The 24,139-nt window shown below is 36.2% G+C and overlaps 1 protein-coding gene and 2 long non-coding RNA genes across 6 annotated transcripts in view; 2 read left to right on the top strand and 1 right to left on the bottom strand.

Moving 5' to 3' along the window:
• LOC124634929 (glycogen-binding subunit 76A) overlaps nt 1–24,139 on the top strand; it is a 49,307-nt gene that overhangs the window by 14,397 nt on the left and 10,771 nt on the right. Inside the window, exon 1 of one of the 4 annotated variants that reach the window (XM_047170616.1) lies at nt 10,432–10,818. The exons of 2 other annotated variants lie outside the window; for them this stretch is intronic. In XM_047170616.1, coding sequence (XP_047026572.1) covers nt 10,726–10,818 — 93 coding nt within the window. In that variant the 5' untranslated portion in view covers nt 10,432–10,725. Of the gene's footprint in view, nt 1–10,431; nt 10,819–21,889; nt 22,054–24,139 lie in introns of those variants that run through there. One more of the 4 variants, XM_047170617.1, reaches the window with a different exon arrangement.
• Nucleotides 15,798–17,361, top strand: LOC124634932. Its single transcript, XR_006984943.1, has 3 exons — nt 15,798–16,443; nt 16,532–16,729; nt 17,026–17,361. It is a non-coding gene; the product is annotated as an uncharacterized LOC124634932 (long non-coding RNA).
• LOC124634931 lies at nt 17,357–18,509 on the bottom strand. Its single transcript, XR_006984942.1, has 3 exons — nt 17,974–18,509; nt 17,742–17,885; nt 17,357–17,605 (listed from the first exon to the last, which is right to left on the bottom strand). It is a non-coding gene; the product is annotated as an uncharacterized LOC124634931 (long non-coding RNA).

Below are 24,139 nucleotides of genomic sequence, written 5' to 3'. Positions count from 1 at the left end.
TTCCGTACTTTGCCGCAGGTCTTGATATGTTGGTTGTAACACAGACGCGCCGCCACACTGCAGCTCGCTTTATTTCAACAAAACTTGATGATTTTGGTTTCGATGTTGTGTTTACTAACAAGGTACTGAAATGTGAATCTAATTTGCTACGATTTGGTTTTCCGTTTGTGTGACTGTCGGCGTAGCAATTTAGTCAGTTGCTACGACGACGTAGTCAGTTTTTATATTGGTATTACTAATTTGAACTGGCGATTCCGTGTATTCATAGTGTTTTTCCATAAATTAAAAAGAAAGCTCTTAAATTCAGTTAGCAATTGTACTGACGACGGAAAGATTATAAAAAAAACTTTATCTGCCATTCTTAAATGTTTATGTCTCAAATGAAAAATCTTGTTATTTATTAGTCCAGGCGTTCAGCTACATTTAGGATCTAATTCTATTTTCCGTCGAATGTCGTTGAAGGTCACGCGCGAAATGCGCACGCGCCGCCGCCCGCCCACTCACAAACAAGTAGAGGTCGATGACCAGGCACCGATTTAAACCCTTTATATTGAACAAATTAGTGTCGTCATCAATGTACTGAATGCGCTTCAGGATTTATTGCTGAACGTATTGCAACGTTATTCGCCCATTTAAATTGTACGTAGTTCGATCTCCTTTGCGAGACAATCATTCAATTCATGAATGTAGGTAGATTTATTTGTTAGGTCGTTGCGGTTTATGGTACAAAATGTATTTTAAAGATATTTAGCTGTATTTGCGTGTGGTTTTGTGGATTCTCTTGATGGCTGGTCTTCTGCGGAAAGCAAGAACGAAAGCCAGTATACTTATAAATTATTACAGTTTATAATGTCCACTTTCTGTAAATAAGTAATTGTTTACACAAGCAAAACTATTAAGATGCATTACCAAAACAATAGGTATAAATCACGCCACTTTGAATAAACATTATTATAAGATTACCTTAATAAAAGCAGTGGATATTTTAAATATTATGCCTGATATATTCGTAAACAAGGCTACGTAAGAAGATAATGTATATTATGCATTATTTTAAAAATGAAAGTCATTGGAAAGGCATAATAAAACAATATATTTTATAAACAGAATAATACGAATAATTCTAATTATTAATTATATTCAAAAGTCATGACCATCGCAATAAAAAGCACGCAACCGCTAGGGGAAAAGCAATTTAACCTATAAAAACGGTAGCCCGAGCTAGCGATGTATGCGCAGAAGCAAAGATAACCGAACAACATTTTCGTGCAGCCCAGCGCTAGATTTTCACAAAGCACGGTGCAACTGTATCACAGCGACGTGGCCACATATCATATCGCTATAACAAACGTTACAATCGTGACTCGCATCAAACATTATTCAGGACATATTGTTTCCTCTAACGGTTCACATTCCTCCAGTTTTCGGGATCGTGAGAGGGTTCATGGGCTCTACGGGGCATAAATCGTGGACGACATCGTTTACCGGCGCCGGCACATGCATTACCGTGCCGTGCCGTACCGACTGCAGTCTGGTCTATAAGTCACCCCGCAAGATCTAGACTAAAGTACCGAGCCGGACACGGCCAGCCCTATCTAACCGCCTTTAGTCCATATTTGACGCGGAACCAATTTATGTAAAGAGAATTTCGTTGCAACAGAGGTGGTATGGATCAAGTTACTGTCGGTACCGCCCTGCTTGAATATTTATTTATTCAGATACTATTAGGAAGGAATAGATTGTGTCTGGCATAAAGTAACGTAAATTCTAGGTACCCAGACTTAAAACAGATTAGGGACTGTAATTATAGTTTATAGTGTTTTTCCTTACCCGGGCCGAGTTATATCTGTGTGCTACAGCTGAAAACGTTCTCCGATTTTTAACAACACACCTAATGAAGGCACGTGACAGACGATTAGCTACAGACACTTAGAACAGTGGTACTTACATATTTGCCAAGAATTTCAGGAATTTCACAATTCTATCAGCATTACACAAGGTAAAATTGTTGAAATTTAGAAACAGGCATACCTAATAAACAATAGTTGAAGTGAGATGTCTAATGTCTATGTTGCACCCATTTGCATCAATGACGTCCAAATTATCATGCAATCTACGCCAAAAGCGTAGGATTGGCGCGACGGTATGCCTCCAAAAATACATGCTGAATATACTTTTTGTTATTCTGGGGATAAAAATACATTGATACAAACACCACTCTGGTTTACAGGCTTTTCGTAATGACTCAACCATTTTTGCCAGAAAAACTTTTTATTTTCAGAGGATAATTTTCTATTTAGGAGTTAGGTATGTTTTATTGTATTTTTGAATATTATGTGCCTTCGTGATAAATATGGCAACAGTTTTGTCTCGTCATTACATCTTTTGAGGCCAGATGAAAATTAACTTGCTGCTGCTCTCGGTAACATTCTTGTTCTAACTTTGAAAGTCTACTTATCGCTTCGAAGCTTGATTCTAGAACAAAAAATGTCTGTTTCTAGGCAAATCTTCATTGTGCAGTTGCGAAATGCACTCAGATAAACAGACAATTTATTATTGAAGTATGCAGAAGTTCACAAAGTCAATCGTATCAACATAATTTATGTTTTCACCGATACTTATTATCAACAAATTGTACTTGCTTTTTATCTTGCTCTGGATATGTGCAAAGCGGAATAATTTCGCATTACGCATACATTTATTTTTAACCAACTTTCATACGGTCAAATGATATGGGATATATCTAGTTTCCTGTAGATTATAGCTGTATAAAAATAATTTTATGTTCTTGGTTTTATTAGGGAAAATCCAGGCCTCATCTGAAGCCACCGAAACGTTTTGGTTTTCCTTAAACTAACTATTATTTTAGCATTTGATTGTAGTCTATTTCAATTCCGAAGACTAATTTATGTTTATGCCGTATTTGATCACTGGCGGGAAATAGTTTTCCTCGTCCTAATTTACCACTTTCGGCGTAAGGTAAGACTTCTTTGAAGTCCCTGTAAATTGATGAATTTGATATACGCATATGTACCGTGGACCTAGTTACCTACAGATTTCAGCATATAATGATGATCTGCCCTTTGCCATTTAATAACGCTGGTTCACTTTTCTGAAGAAGCACAAGAGTATCTAAGTAATTCCAACTTTATTGTTCTAATTTAGCTCTCCCGCAGTATGGTATATACAATTTTTGGTCGACGGTACCTAAATACTAACGTTATTCGGATAACTCCTTACGCAAAAACTCAGCGGCACGGAATCTGGCCCAAACAAACACAAGTAGATATCAGCCCAGATAGCTGTTGTAAATTCTAATTTCATAGTACATATTGTCAGTTCTTTCGTAATTGTTAATTAAAATACAGAAAAATGTATGTCTGTTTAACTTTTATAACACTAGAGACAGATTTCGTTGTTGGAACACAAAGCGGAAAGTTAAGTTTAAATTCAGATAGAAATTGCCGAAGTACTAAGTACGTTCCAAAAAAAAAAATGATTACGATCGTTTTTTGTTTCTCTTTTTTTTACAATTTGATCTGAAAATTACCCTTACTGCAACTCAAGTTGCTTAAGTAGTGATGCTAAGACGTCAAGGGCGTACACAGCGGTAGATGGTTGAAACTTTAAGTGCACCGCGTACAAGTTAAAGATATGCATAGAAAACATATGACCAGACTGGCCTTTACACAAGAAGACCAAAAAGTGGGGGTGTAAGGTGTTCGTCGGCGCACGACGACCGATTTATCGTACGTGCATAAATGAAAAATCGGTTTCTGACTGCGTTAGAGATACGCCAGCCAACTTGCAACTTGCAACAGCAAGAGAAGTCAACGTCCGTTAGTGCACAATAAGAAGAAGGATGGAGGAACGGGATCTGCGTGCTCGAAGACGAACTCGAGGCCCGGAACTTAGGTTGCAAGAGAACATGCAAATTGGACGCATGGCCAGTGGAGAAAATTTTTATGGACCGATGAATGCAGAGTCGTGTTAAGAGCTCCAGACGGCCGTGAACGTGAATGGAGAAAGCGCGGAGAATGGTTTCTTCCCACCACTACCAAGCAAACAGTCGGTTTTCATGGTGGGTCCATCTTGGTTTGGCGAGGCATAAGTTCAGAATCCCGTACTGAATTATTGGTTGTCGAAAGTCGTCTGACAACAGTGCGGTATATTGAAGAGATCCTTCAAAATTATGTTTTACCCTGTCAGGGATTCATAGGAAATGGAGAATTTCGTATAATACAGGACAATGCCCGACCTCACGCAGCTCTTTGCGTAACCGATTACTTGTTCGAGGTAGGTATTCAAAAATTGGACCGGCCTGCAAGAAACCCAGCCATGAATCCGGTAGAACATGTCTGGAACATGCTTAAAAGACAGGTCCAAGCAAGTCGTACCCACCACGGACTCTCAGTGAACTGAAAACCGCGCTGGTAGCTGCCTGGGAGGAGATCTCTCAGGTGGAGATAAAAACATCATCCAGAGCAAGCCAGATCGTATGCAGGCAGTCATCAGACCAAGAGGAAGAAACACCCATTATTAAAATTCGATATCTTTCTGTTTTGTTAAAAATGTTGAATTTAAAAGTTTATGGTGATTATTGCGGTAAAGGACTCTGTTTTCTAACTTAATGAACATCCTCATAATTCTGTTGTTTGTTAGTCATTTGCTCTTGGAAAATTAGTAAATTAAACAATTTTAAAATAAAAATTCTCATTTTTCATTTAAATAATGGTTATAAGGCCCAAATGTGCTTCGGCCAGATTCCGTGCCGCTGAGTGTATTATTGCCCCATTCACAATCACACAAAGTTCTATTCAAAGCTGGACAAGCTTAACAGATCCTAGTGCAGTGTTCTATAATGGCAGGCGCACATTCCAGAGCCTAGTCGCAGTTACTGTGGCAGCATGAAAGAGTGTTGGGGTGCTTGCGTGCGCATGCGACCGGTTCGCACGCATTCCGCGCAACTGCACAGCCGGCCTTATAAGGATTTACATCTACTACAGCGTAACAGATAAAAACGTTTATAGCGTTACTTTACTAGCAGTTTCAAAATTTTCTTTTAATTCCTACATATTTTAGGGCCAAGTACACCGTTAACAGAAACGTCCGCTTTTCTTATAAAAACCGTTTTTTTCATGTTTCGTTGATGTTTATGTTGTCGGTCATTTGGACTTTAGTAATTCTGTGTTTCTCGAGACATTTTGAATAGTGCAGTAACCAAAAACTGTAATTACTTTTAAAGTTAGAATAACTTGTTATTATTATGTTAATTTCATGCTAAAATATATTTCATTGCAAATTCATGCCTAAAATTCAGTACTGGATTTATGGAAATAAACTTCATTATTCATACGTTTTAGGTTCATGCTATTTGTTAAACATGTAATAATTTAGGACTACAAGTATCGGTCGTTTAACACCCGAATTGGAAGTACCTCTTTACCATTCCGAAACAAATCCTGTAGCCGTGTAGACAGTTAAGGAATTCACACTTTAGTAGCATTGTCTTGTAACTTACTATCTTGATTGGCTGCGTTCCTAATTCAGTTCAGTATTTGCATATTGCTTAGATAAGGTATAAGTAATCTTACCGAATACAGTTTCCTTACTAGTCATGCTTTTACAGAGTAGTAGGTACTACTTTATTGTTGTAGAGACTCCTATTAGCATTAACAAGTAATTGATATTTTAATTGCCTTTTACGAAAAAGAAGACACTCCCATAGGATGGATGAGAAAGCCAATAGATACCTACTTAGGCCTAAGTAGTGTTTTATTGGGCTGCGTGATTGTTTGAAAGAGTTACCGCAGCCCTGATTTTAGCCATAGCTTAAAAAAATTGTTTTTCGTTGTATACATCATCCTCATCATGTGTTGCTTTAGGTATACATCATCATCATCCTCCGCGCCTTTTCCTCTTCTTCTTTTTTTTATATTTTTTTTTCTGGTGTTGCTTTATACAATTTCTTTATATTAGATTCTTGGTGCAATTATTTACATTAGGTAAATAAGAGATTATACAATGTTACGATCAGTATCGTCATTTGTTTATCTGGTTACGTATACCTGCGTAAATAATTAATTAGAAATGAAAGGTAATTAAGTGTGCACGTTTAATGTCGAGTTATCTGGAGTTCATCACTACTTCTCTCTCGTACGAGTGCACTGGAAGTAACTCGTGTTTACCCATGTGTACACCTAGGTCTCTCACTCTTTTATCTATTAATTTGTTTTATAACTAAGATTCATACTAATATCATAAAAGTTTCGATATTCGTTATTAATGTCTGAATGAAATGATATGTTTGGCACAAATGTATTGGTTGGGGTTCAATATACAAAGGATACTTTTTATCTAGGCTAGGGAAGTAGTTTACCACGGACTCGGGTAAAAACTCGGATGGAAGTACCTCGGACCTACACACTTATTTGTTCAATATTGCTAGGAATATGAAATCATCTTACGATGTGTATATTTTAAGCGTCTGAATAAACATCCCGATATGATATCCAATTAATTTATTTCAACCGGATGCAAATTCTTTAGTAATTTTCTTAGCAGTTTTTAATAGCATATCGCGAGCTTGTAACTTGTCTTGTACCGAGCTCGCTTGCAGATAATAAATACACGTTCCTGGTATTCGTATAATATCTGCATCTTCAGACACATGGGAGATAGTTGGGCTAGCGGCACCTGGCTTCGTTTCACGTTTATCACAGTTGGGCGATACCGCACGGTTCGGCCGCAGTTACCGCAAGTGTAAGCTCCCTTTGTCGGCGCCATGACAACTAAATTCATTGGCCTCACTATGGGGAACTTGTATTGGCTTTCAGCATAGATTGCGAGCCCAGGGCGAACGGCCCACTCGGAATTCATATCGTTGTTGCATTCGCGATGAATTCCAATGTTCGCCTGTCTTGATTGTGACAACTTAGTGCCCTATTTAAAGTATAAATGTTTGTTGTACGTACAGATCCATTTTAGCTGAGAACGATTTATTTTATATTTAAGCGCCTATTGCGCGGTTCCTTATAAATAAGCCGATTCTATTGATATAATAAATATCTGTGGCTTTCTTGAAGTTTGCCAATAAAATGATTATGTGGCGCCGAGCTGGTCTGCAACACTTTAAATATTTCGTAAACATTTTTGCCTAGTTTGTTGCGTCATATATTACGCAAATGAATATCAAATTCAGTTCAGAGGAAAACCAAATTATCCATGAACCACATATGTATTATGATTTCGTAAAAATAAAATGCAGCGCAAAAGTTTTCATTTCTTGGCAAAATGCAAATTCCTACTCCAATTTGAACACCGTTCCAATATATTTCCATAAGTTCTTTTAATGAACCTATGTATTAGGAAAAGTCTGTAGGATAGTTTATGCAAGTCGATACTTCTATCTCTCTGAATTGAAATCTATGGGTTAATTTGAAGCTAATCTTACAAATTATAGTTACTCTATTATCTGTTAAAAATGTAGTTGTTATCCAATTACGAGATGCACCATGAAGACCGGTATTATAAATCATAACATAGGTACAGTAACCATTTAATCACATCATAAGATCGATAGTAAAACTCTCCCTTCGCGAGTTTTTTTTTTATCTTTGTCGAAGTTTTGTCGAGATACAGGTAGGCAGGGTATTAGAATAAAGTTGACCTTACTTTAAAATGTCACCCAAACGTGACAAATGGTATTAATGTGGATTAAAATTAAAACCCAAAAGTTATTTGGAACTTGGCATTTACTTATGTTGTAAACTAACAATTTTATTATCGTGATACCAGCTTAATTGTGGATACTCGAAAATGACTATTAATAGTTTAATTTATTCATAAGCGCCAGTCAGATGTTATTGCTTACCGCTATAATCTTGCTTCACTTTTGATTAAATGATTTTAGAAGTATTTAGATGAGACTGCTTACTTAAAAGAAAGTCCTTTTTTTGATCAACCTGTAGTTAATTGCTGGGTAAATAAAATAAAAATCTCTCAACACATAGAACAAAAATATGTACCTATTTATCTCCGAAAATGCATTCATTCATTTTCTATTATAAGCAAATGAACAAGTGTTCTTTTTAAATTCTATGAATATATTTAGTGATGGAGATCCGTCGATATCTCGTCACTGGTTGCGCCCGCGCCGGCGACGCAGCGGGGGTGTCATCTATCACTATTCACTAACCGACCGGACGAAAGTCGCGCTTCTAAATAAACAACGACAAAAAATTAAGTAGGGATGTCCCTTTTAAGTAGGAACTACTCGTATTTCTCGTTTTTGTGTAGGTACAAATAATGCATCTGCACTAGTGCGTGCGAAGTAAGGACGTTGAAATATCACGATATCGATAAATCCCTTATGGTATGTCTGCGATATTTTTTTTTATAATCACCTACTTAAATAAATAATAACAAATACAAGACCGGGTTACAAACTAAAATCGGTCATTGATAACAAAAAATATTAAAAAAGAAATACAAATCGGGCATTTACCAACTGTTACATTTCCTTATCTAATCAATTACATTGTATTAAATAACAGATATATCATTTAGCGTCTGCAAGCTATCAGGAAAGGCCAGCTTCAGTGCAATGATCTCGATTCTAAAAATAAAGGTTGAAAGCCTAAATATGGCTGTGTTACAACTGTGATAGGAAAGTGGGCCTACTTGCCCAGTCACAGGTTTGTGAGGCAGTTGCAGGAGAAATTTAAAATTCGAATGTTTCTCCAATGTTACTGGCTGAAATTAGTGCAGTTCATGGGCGGCTCCATAAACAGTTAATAAGTATGTAAAACTATTTTCAAGTTGCCTTCATACTAATCCCTAGACTGTCGCAATCAATCGACGCATTGGTAGGTATGCTAAAATTAATTATTGTAGCAAGTTTCGGTACAAAATGGCGTATTCTGGTTCATCTACAAAAATATAAACCGTAGATGAGTCTCGATTAGTTACACCTTGTTCCATGTCACAGTTGTATGCAGTCATTCATAACCTTACATCAAGCCAAGGCGAACTACATAATATGTAATTTAGTCCTATTAATTCTTATAGTAGTGTTATTTTTTAATGACTTCCGCTGCTAATAGCTATAGCTATAAACATCAAAGTCAATGTACCAGAGAAAGATTCTTTATAATATAACTCTAGTGATGTGCATTAAAAACCCCTTCGATGCTTAATCGTTCGGAGTTAGTGGACTGTAACTTTTACGACAATCGATAAAAATATTAAGAAGGATAAATCTTTATAGAATATAAGGAAACGTCCTTAAACGTAAGGACATTTTTACAGTAAATCGGGACACAGAAAATTATGTTAAAGAATTTAGTGTAGGTACCAATTCACAAATGTTTAAAGCATGCTCATATTCAGATTATTAGTTACGATACTGAAAATGCGAACATAATCTATGTATAATGAAAGTAAATTATATATAACTAAGTAATGATTACCTGATTATCTGCCATGCCACTAAGATTATTAGCTTAATATTCCAAAATTAACAATGTTTATTCCCCTAATCAATTAGAAAATATCGATAAATAATTAACAAGCACTTCTCTAATCATGTAAACAATTTCTTTATCACGTGTGAGTGAAACTGCCTCGTTCGCAATTCGTCTGTTTTCCACGGCAGTAAATAGGTGATTGTATTATAATTAATAATTGTTATCGAAGTTCATGTTAATTAATACATTATCTAGTAAACGGTAGTGAGATGGAAGCTGATTACTATGAACTTCGCTATTTTAATTGACTTTCTCATCTGTAAGTAAACAACTCGTTAGTTTAAGGGGAAATGACACGAGTACTTACTGGGTTGAGTAAAAATAGAGCATGTGTTAGAATTATTGTTTTTTGTTTGTAAACGTGTACTAGTTTTAGATGCTTATATTAATAGGAACGTAGGCGATATAAATATAAATTAATATCGTTTTGTTTTTTTTTTGTTCGTTCTTGATCCCTATTTAAGTTTAGGGAAATGTAAAATATTTTCATTTTATCTATTTATATTTTTTTATTAGTAAGATGAACTAACTGGTAATCAAAACAGGTACTAGTAAACTTGATGTGATATTGCATTTGTTTCGGTTACATAACACATGTCTCAATGTTTGGGCTTTACACGTCTGTCGGGCATTCTTACGACGTCGAGGTGCCGACTGTCGAGGGCGCCAACACCGAATCACACGGCTGATACGTGATGCGCACGCGATGCCGGCGTGACATTATAAATATATTGACAACTCGCTCGAAATCCCTGTAACCGATAGTTTATCATTAAGGTCCGGTGGATTAATAACATTAGTGTACATAAACAAAGCTAACGATGCGGAACATTGATGCATAGGTTAAATATCTCAAATAGGTTTTGTCTAGCGGAGCGCGGGCGGCGAGCATCGGGCGGGCTGCGCGCGCCGCTCATTCGCACCAAGCGTAAGCGCCGGGTGGCTGCGCCGACACGTACTCTCTCACATTTTATTAATCTACCCTCGAACTCAAACAGACGGAAACCGAATATCAATTAAATAAAAAATAAATCAATATATAATAAAACAAGTTCATTTAAATATAAAACGCATAATAACGTGAACAACACGCCGGCATCGAGTGACAGTTATCTGAGTGTCTCCATTAATTATGAATGTTTTGTAAATAAATAAATTGTAACTAAGTGGAACAGGACGAGACTTTAAGGTGTTATAAATGAGCCCGTGTTTACCCAAGAAGAGAAGCTCCATGAGTTCTCCCAAGCTGGAGATGTCCCTGGAACACCAGATCCCTGTGTTGATGAAAAAGGTAACCAAATTGAAACATGTCCGATTTGTCCATTGTGTTACATTTATCATTAACCTTTTGACCCCGTTCGGGTCATTTGTTGTAGTGATGTCTCGAATTCTTCGTCAATAATGTTTAATTAGTTTGATCTTGCAATAACTATTTGTAAAAAATATCGCTAAAGTTGATTATTTAATTAAAAATAAATAAACTGTGACACATTGAGATTTTGTGAATGTTTTGATAGTGAAATGAGCATGGCAGATAAGTTTCTTATCTTTATTGATAAAAAAATTGTTTACTACGTAGAGCGATTTTTTTTAATGTTATTGATTCACTTGATCAGGGAGTTCGCATAACAACAGCTAGTAAAAAAAAACATGTTCATAGTTTTTATCTTGTTACCGGATGCACTAACGCATAATACTGCAACTGGGAGCGGCCGCGCCATCCATGTTGAATTGCTAATACACCCCAACAGTGGACTCTATTTACCTCAGTTTAGTATGCAAACCGCTTCGGTAATTGTCGGCATATCCAGTTTCAGGATCTGGCTGTAAATTATTAGGTATTCCTCGGGCTAAGTTATGTGCAGTTATTATGTAGACGACGGCCAACGACGGGGCGGACGTTACTGCCCAAGTTATGGCGGCTAGGCTTATAATCATCTTGATGAACTACTCCCGGGGTTCAGGTATCCTAATAGCACAGGATGCGGAGAAAACTGACACTTAAATATTGAGAATTATTTACTTAGGTACCTTGAGTTATTGCTCTAGCTGTTAGGGCTTCGGATGAACGCTAGACTGTTGCACTGACGTGCAGGTAATCGTTTGGCAATGCTGAAAACATGGGAACGACCTCATTTTTAATAATTATTTATTATGAATCTCTATTGAATATGGATTGAATATCGTCACGCCAAAGAGAACGACAAACCTAACTTGAAGCTATCAATTTTCTTGTTCATGTGATTTTTATGCAGTCAGTTGCATTGATTTTCATATAAAAAGATAATTTGAGGTCAAGATTGCTTTTTTGAAATGATTATGGCAAATTAATAATTATGACTCTTTGAATAAAGGACAACTCCTTTTAAGAGATCATAATGATTTAAACAATAGGTACTTAATACAGGACTAATCAACTGAAGGCATCTTAAAACATGAATGGTGTCCTTGTAAAATAATCGGAAATTCCCAGCCACAGTTATGAGTACCTATCTATATCAACAATAATTAGAGGGACAGTCATTGATAAAAATAATCAAATGAGCGCAAGTACATACGCGTCCATTTAAATTTAGTCTGTAAGCAGTCTGATCATTGTTGTCACTTGCAGAAAGTTCATGCCACAGAAAGCACACACTACAAACTTTTAGTCGGCCGATAGTTAGTTTGTATGAGTTTGTATGTACTCATAAGTCAGTATGAAGATTACAATCGGGTATTTTTCGGGTATCAGACCGACTAAAACTTTGATTGACTTCACGATTTTCCTAAAAAAAATAACCCTCGGGCCCACAGTTTGCCGACTTTTTACTCTGCAGTGTGCAAGTATTCTTATCGTCTATTGTGTATTCTAGGGTCCAGGGTATTTCTAATGTATGGTGACACAAAAGATGACAAATGCGCAGAACAAAAAAACAACGATTCTATAGAAGAAAGGATCATTATGACTGCACCCATACAAACAGAACAATATGAGCAATTGTTTAAAACTAATAGCCCCCATCAAACTAATTATATCATCTTTTGTACCACCGTTTTTCTTGCAAATAAACTATTTATTTATAAACTATAAAACTTTATACCGCTAGAAAAAGCTGGATCAATTTTCTCTTACCTACATACCTTGTTTACAAACCGGTGCCTGGTTTATCTGAGGGCAATTTAATTGAAATATGAACAGATTCATTTCCAAGTTTGTTTGCTTTTTAGTTTCTTAAATCTCTTCCTAACCTTTCAAATTATTAATCCTAGTTGCTTTTCATATCGCTTGTCACCAGCAAAATCGTTGACATCTGAATAGAGCCTTTGATTCTTCGATCTTAGTTTGTTTACCAATGAACAACAACTTCAGCAGTTTGCACTATCTTAAGTACCGTACTTTGATCAAAATGCACACGTCAAGTAACATCACTTTCTATACTTATGACACGTTTCACGATGCGCCCATTTCTATCAGTTTATCAGTCTGAACAGTAAGTAGTTGGGTCAGAAGTTACGATCAATGCTGTACAAGTTGTAGTGTCGTACTATCTTCTCGTAACACACGGATATACACATGACTTGCATAAATGCATAATTTTTGACTGCTAATTTCACGTCTTACATTAAAAGGTCGTTCGAATATTTTGAGGTATTAATGGTCTTGTTTTATTTTTGTCACGAGAGTGATAAGAATGAGATAAATTATTGTAGGTATAGGTGATTCTTGATCGTTTTGAGAATCCATATACTAATTATATTGACAAATTACTCATGGTAGGTACATGGTGTAGTCCGAAGCCAGAAAGTCTGACAGCCAGTCTAATGGTTGAGGCGGTTAGGAACGCAGTCGCAAAACACTGTTACTCTGAAACCGTTGAGACTGGAAGCCGACCCATCATAGTTAGGCAAAAGCTTAGCAGATGGTGATGAGTCATGCTACATCGAGAAAAAGAAGTTTTCATTGATACAATCTAAGACTTATAGGCTCGTGGATATCATGTTATGGGTATGATGCAGTGTTGATATGTTTGTTGTTTATCGATCGAGTAAAGTGCGAGGCGACAGGTCAGATATTACGATTATGGCATTACACAGCTCTCGTTGCAACGCAGCACACGGATAAACACGTGTTTCCCTTGAATTACACGTCAATAAACTGTTCTTACTACTACTCATGTACTCTGGATTAATCATGTACCAAGGTATTTCAGTATTGAAGTTTAAAGTATGTTACAATGCGTTAATCTTGATGTTTCAGTTCGGTAGCATTTTTCGAAAGTTTCTTAATATAAACCTCAGGTTTGATCCATTTTTGCGAACTGTCATATAACAATCTACCGGCCTTTTGGGCCGCTCCCAGTCAATAGCGATGGGGTAGGAATTTTTTAACGCTTTTTAGTTTCAATGTAAATACCTCTTTTTCATTTTTTTAAGACTTGTAAATAAGTGAGCCAATCATGTTGCATGTAAAACAATTTTGTAACAGTCATAAAGCTATCGTAATGCACATAGGTCTGTATATGCAGTTATGCGTTCATATCACAGAACAAATAGACACAGTGTTCTTGAGAAATTTATAGATGCATTTTGATCGGAGAAAGGTCGAATATGTAAATTATCGCTAAGGTTATATACATAATGCTATGTTTCGTGCCAAGTACTCATTGACACCACTTTATATCTACGTTATCATAGCAATCAGTATTTGGGACTAACTCCAAGGCGGTAATGACGAAATTGCTCCTCTCTTTGAATTAATGATAGATTTATGCATCGCAAATTGTTGTACTCACATGGGTATTTCGATAATAGGTATATTGTATTGCTAAAGATTTATGTATTAACTTCAGCGGTCTCATCGTCTTTCTGATGTGAAATACTTCTCGTATCTGGATAAAAAGTAGCTATATTATTGAAAAATTATCGGAAGAATTTTATTCATAATAGCGACATACTTTCCAAACATATCAATCATTTTATTGCCCTTAAATTAGTTCAATGTTAACGATATTGTTGTTATGTTAAACGTAAGCATTTTAATGTCACATAAATATCTTGGAAGTAGCGACGTCAAGCGGTCATTCACCCCGCTCGAAATAGTAGAATCTAAATGCCTTCTACCGTTCTCCTTGGAAATTTTTGTATCAAAAATAGGAGAATTCGATTCTAGATTCTTGGCGCCGAAAGACATCGTTGTATACTTACGAGCGATACAGCTATTCACGGACTCACTTTGAATTTTAATCTTTACTAATATTATAAAGAGGAAACATTTTTTTGTTTGTTTAATAAATGCTCCGAAACTACTAAATCGATTTAAAAATTCTTCCACTCATCATACTTCCAACATAGGCTGTATTTTATTCCGGGACGGACAGTATTTCCCACAGGACGCGAGTGAAACCGGGGAAAACGGCTAGTTATTTTAATGTATCATTAATTAGTCTTACCATAGGTAATTTAGTTCAATGAGTTGAAATTGTTTTTGCAGAAATAATCTGTGTGCGATAGTTTATCAGCGTAATCTCAGGAATTTTCATAGTTTTAACTTTACTTGTTTCTACGTGGTCACATGTTGATGTGTCAAGCAACTCGTATAGGTATCTATTTAAATAATATTGAAGATTTTAACCACGTTCACACATAAGCACAATACTAACTACCTTGGTAGTTAAGGAAAAAACTGTTTACTATTGCTAGTTAACTTTAATAAAGTATTTCATTCAAATATATTTTCATTACATTATCACCCTGAAAATTATATCTTCAAATAGATTTCATGATTTGATAATTATCGAAATACATTAACTACCGCCACTAAACGCTCCGAATTAATTATGATTAGAACCGCAATCATTATTCGTCAGAGATTTAATAAATAAATTAGCTAAATACAGTCTGTATAGCCAAATTAATCTGTATTATACAGATTAATTTGGCTAATAAGATTGTACCTAACTACATTTTTTTTGTAACTTGTATATCAGCAACAATACTTAATTTGGTAATGTGCCTTCGTTTTTCAATAGATCTACTAATATGACATTATTGACACTTTAATATGTCATTGATTAGTTATCAATATAATTTTATTGATTGTCTATCTACATGTAACCAGAGATAATGCACAAACAAAAAAATAAAACAAACTTCAATGTTAGTAAACAAATATGAACTTAACTATTTAATGAATTATTATCTACAGTATTCATTTTTTGTTTATACTTAAAGTAAGTACTTACTTAGGGTACAGGGGGTCTACTCTAATTCAACGAAACGAAACTTCGATATCGAACGAAATTCAAACGAAGTTTCGTTAGTGACCCTACTCTATTTCATTTTCGAATGCGCATACGAAGTTCGGAACCATAGACAATTTTCGTGAACGAATGGAATCTATGATATTGTGTGGGGCTTTTATGATGTCGACTAAACTAAGTTACGGTTTTTACTTTAACTTGAAATTATTAAACTTTTCAGCTTTACTTATTCATGTAACATTATAAATGTGATTCATTTCATATTTCTTGTAATATTCATGCAAACAATCTAAACTTTCAGGCAAAAAATATATTTTCAACTACTTTCGACTCGACACTATAAAAAACCCTTTGACAGTCATTGCTAACCAACTAATTTGAAGAGTACTATTTCATGCCAAAAATGGGTAATCACGGATGACAACCAAAAATAGCTACATAATACAATCTAATCATAACAAGTCGACTTAAGATTTTTTGTTTGAATACTTTGATAAGTTTTCTGAAGTGTGTTTCTCAAGTGTCGTATTTAATAAGTCATGTTTCCAAGTGCTTTTATACCAAGGTACGAGTTCCCTAAGGAAGTATTATGTCGTACTTTACGTACTCCGACTTCTACGTACGTCTGCTGTATTTTGGTTCACAACAAGTTTTGTTTTGGATTTAAAAACTTCGTGAGTAGATATCATATTATACAAATGCAATATTTGGTTTCGCTCTAACACCATTGCCTTTTCTAATACTAATCATTTATATTTTCAGTTTAAAATGGCTCCTTATACGGGGTTCGGCAAATCCTCAACAAATCGAAACCGTTCTCATTTCCTGGACGAACATAGAGATTTAGCTCGCGGGAGATTGAATAGTTGAACCCAGCCAGGAAGATAACCTGAGAGTCCAGCTGTAAAAGCTGCCTAAGTACCACCACCATTGACACAAAAATGCCGACTTTCACACCTTGTAAGTATTTTACTGTGGTATATTGAGTAATGCTATTGTAAATAAATTGTGCACAATATAGATAACATTTTTTTTAGTGTATTTATAAGAAATACTCTTCATAAAGAATACAGATTAACATTATACTATTGAATAATGATTGCATCTTTTTTATTATGTTTGCATATGGTATTAAATGGGTCAAGTGGTGAGTTGAGAACTTTTTGTTGTTACTTAACCCGTTCAAGTGTCTTAGCCATATTTTGTTTACACTGTTGTTCTGAGCTATTGACTAAAATTGGAATGTTGTTTTGCAGCCTCTCGACATACACACTCTACAAGGAGACTGCCCACTACTAGGAGACTACAGAGGATCTGCCAGCACAGGTGTAAGAAGCAGATTGTATCAATATGAAGAGGAGCGTGCACAGAGAGAGACGGTGCAAAACGCAGAGCTTGCAGGCATCAGGGGCGAATTGGCAGGCATCAGTCCTACCCTGTTGCAGCTGCATAACACAATAAGGGAATATGTGGATAGGAATTAAGATTTTGTTAGTGTTTTGTTAGTGTTCATTAATTGTGTTTAATATTTCTTTGTTATTAATTTGTAATGTTTAAACAGGGTAATAGTAAATAAAACTTTAAGTATATAATTTATTCTTTTATTAAACTCTAAAGGAAATAAATAACATCATGTCAAATTCTTAAAATCAATAAACATACAGTTTTTCTGGAGCATGTTATGATGTGCTTGAGTAGAACTTTGTCCTACATATTCCTTTCCAAAATTTGCACTAACAAAGCTCTGCAAAGTTGTATCTGCCTTCAAGAGAATCTTCAACAGCTTTATCTATCGGTGTCATCATATGCTCCCTTAGAGAGAATACCCAGAGTCACCTAAAATACACATGTATATGAAAATATGTGAATAACACTACTACACAATATTAATAATATAAATGTGAAAGTTTGGGGTACCGCTTTTGTCCCAACTTGTACAAATATATTCAAAATGCAATAAAGTCAAACATACCTAACAGATAAACTGTTTCATTCTGGAGACCCTCCAAGTGGCTTCTAATATCACACTCTCTCCAAATATAAGCATCATGTGTGTTGCTCCACCAAATGACACATCCACATTTGTTATATATGTAGTATCGCTGTCACATAATATCTGGAAAATAATAAAGGATTGATCAGCATCATAATAAACAACAGTCAATGCCTCAATTAAATCATTAATGTTTAGTTCTTATACTTACAACTTGGGTGTTAAGAGAATGGAAATATTTTCGATTCCAGAAGGTCTAGCAATTGCAATTTGCATTGTTTGGAGGTAATAAAGGCACGAATTCCTGGCACAACCCTTCGAAAAATTGCCGACTGAGTCTGTGATTTCCTACAAACTCTACGTCGGGAATTTCGCTAATATTTAATTGATTGCGCAAGCACTGCCGGTTCCTTCTTCGCTCTACATGATCTTCACGTAAAGCTGCTTTGATTAAAAGCATTATTGTAGCCTTTGCCAATAATTTTCACACAAAATTCACAAAACGAAAAGTAACACGAAAATCAAACGATAACTCTTTTGGTTTCGTTGAATTTGAGGTTAAAATTCCGAAGTTTCGTCTGTCAAACTCAAATATTCGTTCGTAGCATTTCGAATTAGAGTAGGTTTATAGACAATAAACGTCAAACAATCTTCGTTCGTACGAAATTTCGGAACGAAATGGAACCGTGGTAAGAAGTTCGCGAAATTTCGTACGAAACTTCGTTTTTCGGTGAATTAGAGTAGACCCCCTGGTACTAATCACTTAAGCGACTACTACCACGTACCAAAGTAGACAAATTTTATTAAATTAGAATTTGAACCTTGAAATATCTATACTTGTCCAATCACAGACACAAAACCCGGACACAAGGAACTATCAAATCATTGTATTTGCACGTGCATACTTGTCTACCTTCTATAAATACAACGACTTTCTTTTATTGCGCGCTCTTCAGAAAGCCAGCTCTTGTCAAGGGCATCAGGCTCGTCGCGATTACAGGACAAGTTTGTTCCTTACATCAGCGAGGATAATAACATACCATGACGCGTACTTGACGCAAATTCGCTCGGAAATCATCCATAAAATCAGAAATTCACACCATTTTATCACGTCAAACATTTTTAACAAGCGATGATCAAATTGTAAGTAAGACTCGTAAATATTCATCTGGCACGAAACTTACGTGTTTAGGAAGAAAACGCGTTAAAAGTGATTTGTTTGAAGGAAATGTTTGGAAAACGGAACATGAGATACATACGTATTTAAACTGTAGTTTAGATTATATCAGATCTAAAAGAGAAAAACATTGATATGTGGCTAATTGGACATTGAAATGTACTTAAGTTTCCACATGATAGTTGACGTATATTTATAGATGCATTTACGGTCCATAAAGAGTAAAGCAGATCTTGTATGAACCTTGCATTCATATTGCAGTTTTCCGGAACAAAACTATCGAGTTTACGATTATCTGGTACCTAGAGACAAATCTTGCAAATAAACTCTAATGCTATGACAACTGTCGAAACAATAAGACAAAAATCATAATAGAAGCTAATTTGGTGGTTGTTAACATTTGACTGTCAGATTTTCAATTGTTGTTTACAAACATAATAGAAAGGCGAGGCGAGGGCGCTTGCTTGATGTAGTCATAATTGATCGTCCGATGGCCACTTAAATATTTAAACAAGCATCGCAACGGTACCGAATTGACAAGTAAAATACGACGTCTTTCCGATCAATGTTATTGCTCCCCGCGAACCAAACATCCGCACGAATTAAATCGCAGAAAGCGAATTCAAAGAAGAATTTAAAAACATTTTTGTCGTTTCCCATCGGGACCGACATATAAGGAATGTGCGTTTGCACTCATATGAAATTCTTTATGGGAAACCTATAATGAAATGTCGTGTTTGTGAAAGCGCATTGAATTTTCTTCAGAACCGGTTGTGGACTGACAATCGAGCGCAGTTGCTGCAATGCACCGCACTGCTGCACTCTTGAACGTTGTAAATTAACTATGAACATGGATATCGGAGATGTAAACAGCTTAGCCTAGTATGGCGTTGATGTCAGAACGAGTTATAACGGCTACTCCTCCTGCGTGTTTTAATTAAGAATTATAATTAGTTTCTCTCTTTCATTGACTTTGACATGGATTCTCCTCCTCCGTTTATCGTGGGGCTAATTTGCTTCGCGTACACTTTAATGATTGCAATCATGTCTACAAGATCTACATGGTTTGAACGATCAATTGCTTCTGCAGCCGCGTCGTCTAGTATCGAATTACTCGGTCTTAAACCATTACGTTCCTTATTTACAGCCCTCTAATCTGTCAAGCGATTTTCTTCAGGTGCCTAGTCTAGTATTAGCATCGTGTTGATAGAATCATTGCGGTGCGCTTTAACTATCACAGTAATAGCTTGTCGCGCTTATAATCTTTAATTTCCATCTCGCTCCCGGTGCGGTGGTTTGCATAATAATAAAGCCGTAGTTATTCGAGTACCGTTATGTCGTGGGCTGATGCAGGCCTGGGGATGAACGGCAACAGAGTCACGCGAACCTGCATTTCATTTATTAATTTAAGGCCGATTTATGGGCATTTAAATTTTGTCACATTATTAATCGATATTCAATTCAGACATAAATGTAGCTTCGCTTCTACAAAATTTTCAATTGTCATTTGTCGTTTTTGTAGGCTGGTGCACACATCTAAAATTGACATAGGTCTTTGCGGTTTTTTAATGTTATGATATCAATGTCATGAAAAATAAACGTAAACTATAATAATAATCTAATACATATGATACTAACATAGCACAAAAAATGTATTGTTAAGTAAGTAAGTAGATCATATCAACTGTCAGTTCAAGGACGAGACAAGGCCACTCAACACTGAGGGTGTAGTTACAACCAATGATGCAAGGAAACTAGAAGATGATGCACTCTTGCCAAAACGAATAGGAAGCCAGCAGTGAGGGGCGCGCCTTCTTTGTTTACAAATAGTCTAAATATCTAACAATGGTCCGATGAGTGAGGGGGCATAGTGAAGGCAGTATATGTCTAGTGCCAAGCGCGTGATCACTACACCTATTTATGTCTGTCTGACGTCTGAATGCGTCTGCGCACTATTTTAGTACACAAAGTGAAAGTCACGATTAACGTGGACGAGGATGTTCCTGAACCTGTAATTGCGTTATTTAACAGTTTTTACGATCATTCATGACATTTGTAATTACGTGCAACTGTTGCTATCCGAATTACTAATGAGTTTCGCAAAAATAGTTGGCATTTAACGCGAGCCTGTCATTTTCCTCATCGATGCGGTGATTTTGACTTAGTGTTACACGTACCTAAATGCTTCGAACTTTCCCTTTTTTGACATCAAAATGAAGAAAGAAATTCTTTCATTTATCAATAGTGTCAGTACTAATAAGCATAATTATAAGTAGCTGTGTACTTCCGCACATGTCTCAATGATTAACCCATACTATGATGGTCTTGCAATAGCTTAGCTTTTGGAAACCGTTCAAATCCCAATCTGAAATTGATTAATCCTATATCAATAAAAATTCTAATGCATCTATTTCTGTTGGCTTATCGCCAATATCAGCTATTTTGTACGTAATGAAAGTAGCATATTTGTTTAAACTCCGATGATATGCGTCATCGTAATCTGATAAAAATATTCCTAGATAGAGCTGGTGTATTGTCTCGTTTCGTAGTCTTCGAAATTGAAGGAGTAGTTAATCGAGTATTGTTCGAGTAGTGATAAGGTGAAGCGATGAGTCTCCGTCAGTTCGTATGTGTATTGTTTCATGGAACGCGCCAGCGCGCGTGTGTGTGTGACCATCGTGATGGCAACGCACACGGACGCAACGACCGCTATTCGCCCTCTGATGTGTCTCTCACTTTTGGTCAACCAGTTTAATGGTATCAACTGTCATATTAATACTAATAACTTTCTTTGTAGAATTAAAAAAAATATCAAATTAGTACCAATCAATAAGATTTTCGTTCTTTGGCTACATTTTTATAATTCGTTGATGTTTGCTTAATCATGCGTGTTGAGTCTTATCAGTATATAAGTGGGGCTTCGCTCGTCTAGTTCACCTGGTTACGTTATGTTCTAGTGAAGTGTCTGAAAAAATGATAAGCACGTAAATGTGGAAATATCACTATATAGTAATAGATATCGTATAGTTTCAATGTCAAGGTCTTTGAAATCAGGTTCATTCGTATCATCCAGGATTGTCTATGACAGTGCGTGAAGAAAACTTCTTAGTGTGGGTGAGTCATTTACATCACATGTTACATACACGGTTCTTCCAAAAATAATTCCTTAAAAAGTCACACGAGTAGTTTCGCGGTTAACCTTTCTATTAAGACAATGTGTTTTGGCGGTCATTGCCTGATTGAAAGTAAATAAATTCCTAATGAATATTAAACAGAACATTCATACATTAAACTTTATTTTGCACGACTATATTTTGACTTACAAGGTGACTCATTTTAATTATGAGTATAATACCTGTTAAAATGACTATTTTTCAAAGGGGAATTTACTAGTATGGTCGACGCTTTACATAGGTAATAAAATTTTGTTTCGTATTCTTATACCCTAATTAAACATTTTTTTCCGCACAATAGCTATTAAACAAAAGGTAAATTAAAGTTGTTTTCATACGACCAAAACAAATAAGTAATTAGGTAGGCTAAGAACTTATCCAAATCATGGCTTGCCAGTAACTTTGTTCACTTACTTACTCGTTTTTAAACACACACTATTATAACATCGAATACAACATTGTTCAGAAGAAGGACTCCTTCAAATCTTCTCCGTTTCAATCGAGAGGATCCCGATTCTTACCATAAAATCATTCCAAAACTCGAATTGTACAAATTTTCAGCAAATTGTCGGGTCTACTGAAATTTTCAGTTTATCAGTCTGATATGATAGGTACATTAAACAAGATAAGGGCTCTACTTAATGCTAACTTTCACGTACACATCAATGACTTATTTGTTTTACTTTCGTTCCCTTTATCTTCAAGTACGTGTTGTAAGAATCCGATAAAGGGTATCTGTAACATACGATGTTATACCTCGATCATAATTTTATAATCATTCTGATAACATTGTTGCCCACAGTTACAGACGTTTTGTCTGTTTTTTCAAGTGTTCATAACATACCTAACGAACCTAGTGGGTATTTGATAACAAGAAAAATAATTCATAACAATAATATTATAATACCACATGAGATGACACAATAAAGTACCTAATATTTTAAATTTTATTATTAATAATAGAAAATACATATATGCCCCGCAGGGCATCTGAGGCGGATGACGGGGAGTAGCGACCCCTCGGGGCTATATATATCCGAGTGCTCCAGGGAGAGTATACTGTCCCCCATCTCCGGCCTACCGGAGTGAAGCATGACGGGGGATAGGTCTCCCGCCTCTTGGCTTGCCTTCACCGGCCGGTCAGAGTGGAGTCGCTAGAGTAGGGTTAGCAGCCCGCTCGGAGGGTAGGTGCCTCGTGGTAAGTGGCGAGTGGGCCGGTGATGCTGGACCCACAGGGAGCGCGTGATCTGCGTTTAAAGTCCGCCGAGGTATCCTCACCCTTCAGCCGCTCATGTACCTGTTGCCCCCTTGTTGCGATTTAGCGACTGATTCCCGGGGGCCCAGTAAGTGAGTTGGCGAGTCTCCACCTGCCATTTTTACGTGTATTTATTACATTGTTATCGGCAGGTGCCATAGTTCCCGTAGTTTCCCCATTCCTAGTCCACTAGCATCCCATCACAATAGCCCAAATAGTTTTCATCCATAGTTAGCAATAGTTTAGCACATAACCGGGGATTGTCCTTGGGTACATTTCTATAGTGTATACAGGGATAATCGTCGGTTTTGTGTCACCATTTCATTAAAGTTGTCTCAAAAGGGCTTCAGCGTGTTGGCTTCGGCCCCACGTTCGCCTCCCAAAAATCCGGGACTCTGTAGTCCCGAGGTCTGGTAGGGAAAATACATATATAAACAATACCATTCATAACATATCTGAGTTTAAGCGATTTTTAAATAAGTTTATTTATGTTTCATCTTCACATTCTTTACTTAGATAATAATTAATTCCAAACCTTTTTTTGTGACAGTATTTGCCTTACTGTTATCATAAAAATAATTTATATTTGGGATGTCTGGTCAAATATTAAGATAACTGCCTCAAACATAATACCTAACTAACTAGATAGGAGCAGTTTTTACTTGATTTATTTTTATGTACAGCTTAAGCACAGATTACTGAATAGTTACTACGAAAGCTTAAGACAGACTTTGGAAAGCATCAGTGGCGGATTTACCAATAGGCCAAGTAG

The sequence above is a fragment of the Helicoverpa zea genome, chromosome 12 (genome assembly GCF_022581195.2).
Source record: "Helicoverpa zea isolate HzStark_Cry1AcR chromosome 12, ilHelZeax1.1, whole genome shotgun sequence".
Taxonomy (NCBI): domain Eukaryota; kingdom Metazoa; phylum Arthropoda; class Insecta; order Lepidoptera; family Noctuidae; genus Helicoverpa; species Helicoverpa zea.
The sequence above is the reverse complement of the archived record's forward strand: the minus strand, read 5'-3'. Positions and strand labels throughout refer to the sequence as shown.